General features: G+C 39.5%; 1 protein-coding gene across 1 annotated transcript in view; it reads left to right on the top strand.

Annotated features, from left to right (window-relative positions):
• Positions 1-712, top strand: part of COL1A2 (collagen type I alpha 2 chain) — a 35,682-nt gene extending 34,970 nt beyond the window's left edge. Inside the window, exon 52 of the mRNA XM_059171147.1 lies at positions 225-712. Coding sequence (XP_059027130.1) covers positions 225-371 — 147 coding nt within the window. The 3' untranslated portion in view covers positions 372-712. The remainder of the gene's footprint in view (positions 1-224) is intronic.
• Positions 713-10,434: the final 9,722 nt, after the last annotated feature.

The following is a 10,434-nucleotide window of genomic DNA, read 5'->3' on the forward strand; positions in this document are numbered from 1 at the left end:
TTCAAAGATGAACATGGTGATCTGGGACACACTTCATAATGAACACGCCCCAAAGTGGTTTTTAACTATCTCTGTAGTGCTACATTATTTATATAAATACACACACACATATTTATATATATACACATGTGTATATATAAAAATATATGTTACATAAACACATCTACATATATATACATATTTTTTTATATATTCATACACATGTTTTTTTCCTTTTCAAACAGAAAAAGACGAATGAATGGGGAAAGACAATCTTTGAATACAAAACAAATAAGCCATCCCGTCTGCCTATCCTTGATATTGCACCTTTGGACATCGGTGATGCCGACCAAGAATTCAGGGTGGACGTTGGCCCAGTCTGTTTCAAATAAATGAACTCAACCTAAATTAAAAAAAAGAAAAGAAATCTGAAAAAACTTTCTCTCTTTGCCATTTCTTTTTCTTCTTTTCTTAACTGAGAACTGAGTCCTTCCATTTCCTCTGCACATCTACTTGCTTAAATTGTGGGCAAAAGAGAAGGAGGAGGATCGATCAGAGCATAGTGCAATATGATTTCATTCATTCCCTCCCCCACCCCACCCCACCCCACCCCACCCCAAAAAAAAGATTTGGAATTTTTTTTTCAACACTCTTACAACCTGTTGTGGAAAATGTCAACCTTTGTAAGAAAACCAAAATAAAAACTGAAAAATAAAAACCATGAACATTTGCACCACTTGTGGCTTTTGAATATCTTCCACAGAGGGAAGTTAAAAACCCAAACTTCCAAAGGTTTGAAACTACCTCAAAACACTGTCCTGTGAGTGTGATCCACATCATTAGGTGCTGACCTAGACGGAGATGAGCTGAGGTACTTGTTTTGTTTTGTTCAGAATACAAAGGTGCTAATAGTATTTCAGATACTTGAAGACCGTTGATGGTGCTAGAAGAATTTGAGAAGAAATAATCCTCTGTAATGAGTTGTATTGTGTATTCTTTTTTCATCTGATTTAGCATCAGTATTTTACATCTTGCTCCCAAATAAAAGTATGCAGATTACTTGCCCAACCTTGTCCTCTTCTTTAAATTCAGCATTTGTTCTTTGCCAGTCTCATTTTCATCCTCTCCCGTGGTACCAAAAAGAAGCCTTGTTTCTCAGACAAGCAGAAAAATTAAATTGTACACACTATTTTGTATATGTGAGATGTTTAAATAAATTGTGAAAAAAATGAAATAAAGCATGTTTGGTTTTCCAAAAGAAAATACTGAGTAGAATTCCTTGCTTCAATGCTCTTTGTAATATAAATAATGGATTATAGCATCTCTACCAGCCATTAGACTATTTCTCATTAGGTAGAAACTATGCAAAAAAGGCAATTTGGTACAGTAGAAAGAGCAGAGAAGACGGACCCAGGAGATCTGAACTTCAGTTGTGACTACAATTGTGGCTGAGTGACTTCAACCACTTCACCTTTCTGTGTCTCAGTTCCCTACCTATAAAATGGGGGGAGATTCCCTCTCTGAACTATAAAACATTTGCCTTACTCAAAATACTAAGACTTAAGCAAATGGTATTGCAGACCTAAGTTTATTTCATGTGGAGATCCACAGAACCTTCTGGTTTGTTATCTGTTAAGCCCTTTGAAACAGTGGCTGAAAGTTGGTCTATGTACAATTAATACTATTAACTAAAACAGTTTCAAATATTCAGTAACAATGCCATACACTTAAATCTGATGCAAGTGAGTACAATGCCTGTGAGGAGGTAATGTGTGTGCCGTCAATCAGCAGAGACAGCTGTGGATAATAGTACCATGAACACCTACCTGCCAAATCAAGTTCATTTTCCTCCCCTGCACCTTTCAATGACATCTTTAATACACTTAAACATAGTAATGTGTCAAGTAAAATGTTAAGATTCATTTAGAGCTTATTTCCTGTTGCAGAACATAATTGTGATTATAATATTTGCCTCCTGAAGTAAGTCATCTCAAGATTCAATTAATTTCAAAAGCAAAAGACTGAACATAGTGAAAACCTAACATCAGCTCTAAAAAGCCAGCAAGGTCTACTAACCAAATGGTAACTTCAGATTATGGTCTGTGAATCGGAACACAGGGATGCTTTTAAACATGCAGATTCCCAGTTCTCAACCAACACATTACGATTTAGTAAGGAATCCATATTCTTATGCACCTTGCAAAATTGTGTTGTACATCCATCCACTGGGAAACCACTAGACACAATGATTTCCACAGCCCTTCAAAGTTCTAACAGTTTGTATCTGGCAAGAATTAAGCAATATTCCTGACCAAATGACACAAATAATCAGAATATGAGTGCTCCCAACAAAAGAACTGAAATGGCCAGAGCAAACTTATATGATAACCAGTTAGAAATCTCTGGGTTTCTTCAGTCTGTTATGCCCTCAGGTCCACAGTCCAAGAAAGCTAGCTTAAAGAAGGCTAAAGTGAAGAAGGAAGAAATAATTTCCTGAGTACAAGCTGAGAGCCAAACACTACACTAGATGTTAATAATGCTTTGCCAACTGAATCCAAACAGGCAGACTTCTTAAGCCAACATGCATTAATAATCACTTAATCCTGAGTGTGGGATTACAGGAAAATAGTTCAAAAAACAATATATATTGTATATCTGATAAGTATATACCTGCATATCTGATAAATAACAATGAGGAAATAAATGATGGTATATCCAATCAATATTAAAAAGGAATAAATAATGGTATGTCCAATAGACAGCAATAGGAAAAGAGTGAAATCTATCTTGATATCTCAATAAAATTTATGAGGATGATTAAACAAAAAACACGCTTAGAATGGAATGTTATAATCTTTAAAATATCACATTCAAGTACACTGTCATTAGAAATCTATCAAACATGCAGATCAAAATGCTAAGAGTAGGTGCATTCATGGAGGAATGATAGGAACGACTTTTATGCCCAAATTTTCCAAATTTGCTCTAATGCTCTAATATCACCATCATTTACAACAAATTAACCCTTAAGATATAATGAAAAGAAATAAGCAGCAAATAAGTGAAAACAACCGTGGCTGAGGAGTGGACATCTCCAGGGCAAGTGTGGTCCAACTCCCACCCACTTTCCTTCTGTAAGAGAAGGAAAAACCCAGCCCCTGAGTCATCACTTACTGTGACCCGGCCACATGTGGGGCCCCAGGGAGGGGTGCACAAAGCTATACATTCCAGGCGGCAGTACCCTAAGGGGGTTCCATAGTGCGGCTGTAGGGAGAGAATAAAATAATGTGTGAACACAGTATTAAACAAAGTGTCCTCTGAGGATAGCAGAGGACACAATTAATGAGAAGGAATCACAGAAAATGAACCTAGCTTCATACAGCAACAGTAACATTTGGGTTTTGCTGGGTAGCTTTTGCCAGAGAGCTCATTTTACTTCCAAAGCCTCTATCTGGCCAGAGGTTTCTTCTCTGGAAGCCACATATTAGAACCATCTGGTACTTACCAAGCCAGGAGGTCCACTGTGAGTGTTCCCGGGACCTGGGCTGAGCACTGAAGGCTTGACCCTTGCACGACCAGCCCCCTGTCTGTAGAGGCTAATCACCAGGCCCGAGGGACCCTGCTCACGACATTTCCTGACCCCTGGTCCCATGAAGGTCGGCCACCTCTAACTTGTGCCAGTCTGAGAGGAAAGAAGCTTGCGTATGAGAGAAGGAAGGAGCAGGTAGCCAAGACTGGAGGATGAGACATTAATCAAGTCTGGTAAAAAGGGTCATTTAAAATTCTAAAATCAATACAGCTAATGCATTGGCAAAGAGCAAGGACACCTGACCAATGCAGAACCCATTTATTATCTTTAATGCCAAAATACTGTTTTCTGCTATTCCACTTAATATCACTGAAAAAGAAGTTCAGAAATTGGATTATATATAAGAAAAGTTGGAAATGTCACTTTGGGTCAGAACAACAGTTCATCTGGATGAGTACTTCGCCTTTGACAGTGGCACCAAGGGAAATTTGGGAGAAAGAGTGGTTGGCACTTCCTGAGAAACCAGCCTCAAAACTCCCATTTAATAACCCATTGTAAATCTTTTTTGTACATTGATGTATCTAAACCCTTCCAGAGCCCTCTATCTGTTTTGAAATATGTTGGTATTACAGTACCAACAGGAGAGAGCTAATGCTGAATTGTTAGCTCGGCTTCCTGGCCCTCTGATCAAGTAGCTAAAATGTGCTTTCTGTCCCCGTGCCTGGATCAGCCAGGGACTCAACAACTCGGTGTCCACAGGGAGCGGTGGTAACAGTAGCTTTGAGGCCATCGACAGCCCATAACGATTGACTTATCCCTGCTGTTGGGCCAAATAAGCACATAATTTGTGGTCAGCAGCTGAGTTTATGTGCACCACCTCTACCACCGACTGGCCGAGGGCACGTGGGAAAGTCTCTTAAGTTCTGTAAGAATTTGGTGAACATGCCTGCTCTCAGAGATTTCCAGTAGCGCGTCTGCTCTACCTCTAGCCCACGGAACCACCGGGAGGACTGAACAGGGCAGATGCGATTGTGCTTCGTGAAGTGGGGGCAAATGTTACGTACCATCATTAGGTCCAGAATTTCCAGTCACCTCTTGAGTTAATCTCCTATCCTTGGCCCTCCAATGTAGGGAGAACAGAGTCGAAAATTTAAATTCAATTAGCACCACTCTTCAAATTGGTAATCAATCAATTTTGAGCATGCCTCCCCATCAGTAAAAAATGTGAGCCCTTATAATTAATTTTGTTACTCTATTTATATATAAATGTTATGCACATACTAGGTACTACAGTGCTAATATACGATGTGCAGTGTAAAACCTATATGGGGTAAAAAAGCCTTTAAAAGAGAGAAAATAAATACAAACAGGAAATTCCATACTCTAATAGATCATTTTACACACCACTGGCATGCCTATCCCTACCCTCTATTAGAGAGACTAGTGCCCTAAACAAGGATTCACGATGGGATTCGGGGGAAGCAGAACATCAGTGAAGTCCTGAAATAGGGTGTTAAATTTTGTGTATGTGTATTTTTCTTGGGGAAGGATCCTCAACTTTTTTCAGATGCCTCAAAAGGGTTCATAACCAAAAATCATTTATGAACTACCGCACAAAGGCAGATTACTTATTTAATAAACCCTGGGCTTTCCTGAACTATGACTTTCATATCTCATTTTGGATCTCACACCTGGAAAATGCTGCTTCTCCTGTTCTAAGGCCTGGGAGAACCAACCAGCCCCGACCCACATTAAAATCGAGGTTTGGGCGCCTGGGTGGGTCAGTTGTTAAGCGTCTGCCTTCAGCTCAGGTCATGATCCCAGAGTCCTGGGGTTGAGCCCCACATTGGGCTCCCTACTGGACGGCGGGAAGCCTGCTTCTACCTCTCCCACTCCCCGTGCTTGTGTTCCCTCTCTCTCTGTGTCTCTCTGTCAAATAAATAAATAATCTTTGAAAAAAATTTAAAAAACTAAAATTGAGGTTTGTCTTTCATTCTCCCACTTCCCTGCCATGGGCCCTCTCTCCCACGTTTTAACAGGCCTGACAGATGTTTTACGACCCAGAGTTGGACTTTCCAATATCAAAGTGCACCTGTCCACAAACAAATAAGAACAAACAAATTCAATAATGGAGACTAATTAATGAGTTATTCTTTTTAGGTAAAATATGCATATGTTAATTTTTTTAAACGAAGTTTAACCACAAAGAAACTGTAATTCCTGGTACGATAAAAGACTGTAAGGACAACTAGAACATGTTCTTCAGGGACCTTCAAATCCCCCCAGAACCAAATGTCTCCTCATCTGGCTCTTTCTAAACAGAGCTATTATTTCCCCAAGCTATAAGAATTTTTGCCAGAATTAACAATCCTCATGGACTCTAGAAGGCATCCTTAAAATTGTAATTCATTACATATTTAAAGAAATTCACAAATACAAAATGCCACTAAAATAAAATTTTTCTAGTGTAGCACTGCTCTTGGTGCCCAATGACTTAATTAATCATCAACAGCATGGGGGTTGGGGAGAAGCAGAAACAATTTTTCTCATGGACTCTATTAATGCTAGGCAGAATAAGAACACCTACTCATACACCACCGAGCTGAGTAGATGGCCTTTCTCTCCCTACAGGATGTCACTTTGAGTTCACTGCTCCCCCTGCTGACTGGATAATAGAACACCCCAGTCTTCGACTGCAGCCACATGCACACCATCCAAGAAAGAAAACTCAGATTTCAGAGTTGAAAATAGAATGGCCTCCTGTGCTTATTTCCTGTCTGCCCAGACACACAGCCTTCCCTCCAGCTTCTGTAGCAGCCTACCTTCATGTCCTCAATGCTCCCGCCTTTTTTACCCTTTTAAATCCATCCTTAATCTCTCTCCCATGGAGCTGGTAAAATGGAAGTCACAAGTAGGCAAATGTAAGCTCAAGGGGAGAACGGGAGAATAGCCTTCTGTGTGAGTAGAGCTGTCCAGTGCTACTAACGTTGCCCCACAAGGCAGTGCGTAACTCCGGGAGTGAAGCAAGGAGTCTGGGGATTACACAGAATGGACACTACAGGATGTGATGGAAAGAACAGGGGCTTGGGTGGCAGGGCTTTCTGCCTATGAGCCCTGTCTCCACCATCTCCTCTTCTGTAAGATGGGGATAACGATGAACTAACTGCCCACCGGATGGCTGGGATTGGAAACAGGAAGGCACAGCGGCGTGGGGGGTGGGTGGGCAGTGAGCAGGCAGCACCACTGTGGCCTCAGCCCCAGTCCCCGCAAGACTGCATCTTCCCTGCAGCCTGGAGCACCACCCTCACCCTTCCAGAAGCGCCCGCTTCTCTGAGGACAGTGGCCTAAACCGCGAGCACATCTACAGTTCGGTGACACTTCCATTTCTCCCACGACAAATGGATTCCAGCAAACTTCCAATCCCTCACAGTTCTGGTGAATCCATCTCCACAATCCAATAAAAAAGCAAACAATGAATCATGGAACACTACATCAAAAACTAATGATGTACTGTATTGTGACTAACATAACATAATAAAAAAAAAGTACTGAGCTTTTATTAGAAGCCTGAAAATCTTCTCAATTTTTTATGAAGAAAAAACAATCCCACCTCAACAGTAAAAACACAAAGTAAAACTTCTGGAAAAAATTTTTTTTTCTAATTCAACTAGGCTCTGCTGTATGCTAATAGGTTCCTCCGATTTGGGAGACAAAGCTTTCTGAGCAGAGACAACGGCACTTTGCTTGCTTGGAAGCCCGTTCTTGTACACCAATGGACTACAACTCATACATACATGTTGAATTAGCCAAACTCCTGACACTTAATTTTCACAATTCGAGTTTCTAAAACTTTGTCTCTGGCAGCAGAAATTCTAACTCAAGAGTTATCAGCACAAGCGATGATCGTAATTACTAAATCCATGCCCTTGGGGAAATTTCTTGGCCTATATGAATTTACTCAAGGGCTTTAAACATCATTAAATCACCTATTATAGCCAGTGCTTTGAATGTCTATATGAGTATTATTATAAGTGGATCCTTCAAAGAAGTTGGATTATAGTCATTTCCAACATGGTTTTTCTATCCCTGATTATAGGTCTCCTCTTCCTTATAACACAAAAGTCTAAAAAAATTTAAGCCTTATCAATGTCACTAAATTAAAGTTTCCATCAACTACTTTGCTCATCATAAAATATGCTCCTAATCAAAAGAGTAAAAAAAGACTTTACTCAGATAACATCTAGAAAATTGTCTATATAACCCTTTCTCTGGGTTTATTCATAATGAATATTTATTTCTCGTTAAATATTACAATATAGTATATTCACATTGGCTAATGTGAAGCTCCGTATGTATTCTTAGATTATCCTCAACTAAAATGTCACAATAAACACTCACCTTGTCACCATAAATTATAAAAAGAGTCTTGCTTTTCTTCTCCCAAGCTTGGGAGGGCTATCTATCAAACAGAGTACAAAGTCCACTAAATCCTTTGAACCTTTGAAGAGAGAAAGACAAATCAATGCCAAAAATGATGGGCCTTCTCACCAATACACAAATTAAACTGTGTATTTTGTAAGATTTACAGGGTAGGTGGGCTTCTTTTTATTATCACTTTTGCTAGGTATCTGTCAAGTGAATCTAATTCAGTAAAATAGATTGATCCATTGGGGAAAACCTCTAATCTCCATTCTGGGTTGGGGGAGAAAACCATGAAGACAGTTTAGTCACTCTACACCACTCATATTATAATTTAATTGGTCTGAAATATTGTTTTAAAACTCCCTTTGTGATTGTAATATGCAGCCAGCGCGGTAAGGAAAACTGTACTTGACTAATGCCACAGGGTTCTGAAATGCTCCCTTAAGATCACTGGTGAAGTTGGAAGTGGGTGCAAATGTGCCTCTTTCTAGGAAGATGGTATGCAATTTAAAGGTTTTCCAGAGCCCGTACAGTATCTACCTAACCAGAATTGCTGGGGGGAATCAAGGGATCTTCATTTTTAATGACTATCACTGAGGTGATTCCCATGTATTCTCAAAGTTTGGGAACCACTGGTTTAGTTGTGTCACTGTATTACTGACATATTCTAAGATGATTCTGTGACCCTTTCCCCGAAATGTTTAGGGCCACAGCTCTAAAATCATGGGCTCTAAGCTGCTTTAAATGAGAACATGTAATGGCTCATTGAACTCGTGAGCAATTAATTTGGGAACAGTTGCAGTATTATAAATGTGATTACTTATTGCAAACCCAATTAATCCAGTCAGGAGGAATGTTAATTACAAAGGAGTATGGAAATTAGCATGAGTGCATGACTAAATGCCTAAATTCTGACCTATTATATTGTGGTCTGGTAACTTACTTTAAAAAATACTTCCGGGGCGCCTGGGTGGCTCAGTGGGTTAAGCCGCTGCCTTCGGCTCAGGTCATGATCTCAGGTTCCTGGGATCGAGTCCCGCATCGGGCTCTCTGCTCAGCAGGGAGCCTGCTTCCCTCTCTCTCTCTCTGCCTGCCTCTCCATCTACTTGTGATTTCTCTCTGTCAAATAAATAAATAAAATCTTTTAAAAAAATAAAAAATAAAAATAAAAAATACTTCCACAGGACAACTCATGTATGTATGTGTGTGTGGGCATAAGGTAATATTAGTTCACACTCCAGGGCTGATGAGTGAACTTGGAGATACCCTACTTAGGAAAACCCAAGCTTTAGAGGCGGCTGCTGTGCCATTTCAAATGGGCATCGCTGAAAGCTACATCGGGGATATATTAATTAGCATAAAAGATGTGAAAAGTAAATTTTTACTGTTGAAATAATGGTTGTTAAGATAAATGACTACTTAATATTTAATATTAACAAAATTTGAGCTAAGCCTTGCTCTACTAGCAGCCTGCCACTTAATAATAAGATTGACAAGAAAAGACAGATAGTCCAATTGGTCTCCAACCACTAGAAGCTACCTATATTTGTCTAAAACTCCTGAATCACTAAAATGGTTTAGATCATATTAGAAAATGACTCAAAAAAAAATTTTTTTTTGAGAAATGGCAGGAGATGGCCAAGAAAATAATAGGCAAAGCAAAACTGTATTTAATTGATTTTAAAAAAAGAAGTTGCATACAATAACCATATTTCTCTTACAAGCAATGGAATAACAATCAAAACAAATCCAGACAGAGCAGAAAGCAATTGGGAAGGCTTCCAAAGCTCCCAGAAAAATGATCTCTCCTAATTTGGGAACAGCTAAGATTTAGTAGGCCTATGATTTTATGGCCCTTTCCTCTTCCATAACTGAAAAAATAGAAGAGGCAGATACGTAGCCACCTGGGCCATTTGACTCCTTTTCCCTGAGAATGTAAAACTTGGAGTGGAGAATGACAGAGATTGGGAGCCCTTGAAGTTGAGGCATGCTAATGACAGCACTCTAGGGGTGGCCATAAACTTCTGCTGATGAGATCATAGAACCATAGCAGGTTTTGGGTTGTGCTTTGAATTATGAAATAACCCAGTATCCTTTCACTATCTATTTCACTTAAGTTAGAGGAAAATTGATTTCTATTACATAAAACAAAAACCTTTAACTCATGCACCTAGTAAACAGATATAGAGTGAACAGCAAAAACAGAGGACTGTAAGGCTATCTTAGAGTAAAGAGATACTTAGAGTTAGTAGAAACAAGAACCAGAAATTTAAATGGCCCGAAAACATTCACCAGAGAAAAAATATTGTAGGGAGACAATGCCACAAAATATCTTGCAGACAAAGGTACTGATAACATTTGTTCTGGACTATCTTCTCAAGGATGTTCATAGAGTGATAATGAACAGCCCTGAAAGAAGGATTCAGTGTCTCCTTCCAGAGTGGAGAACAGGTTACTGTCAATGTAATAAAGATAATGTCTCCCTACAGGGCAAATGTCTGGCA

The sequence above is a fragment of the Mustela lutreola genome, chromosome 4 (genome assembly GCF_030435805.1).
Source record: "Mustela lutreola isolate mMusLut2 chromosome 4, mMusLut2.pri, whole genome shotgun sequence".
NCBI lineage: Eukaryota > Metazoa > Chordata > Mammalia > Carnivora > Mustelidae > Mustela > Mustela lutreola.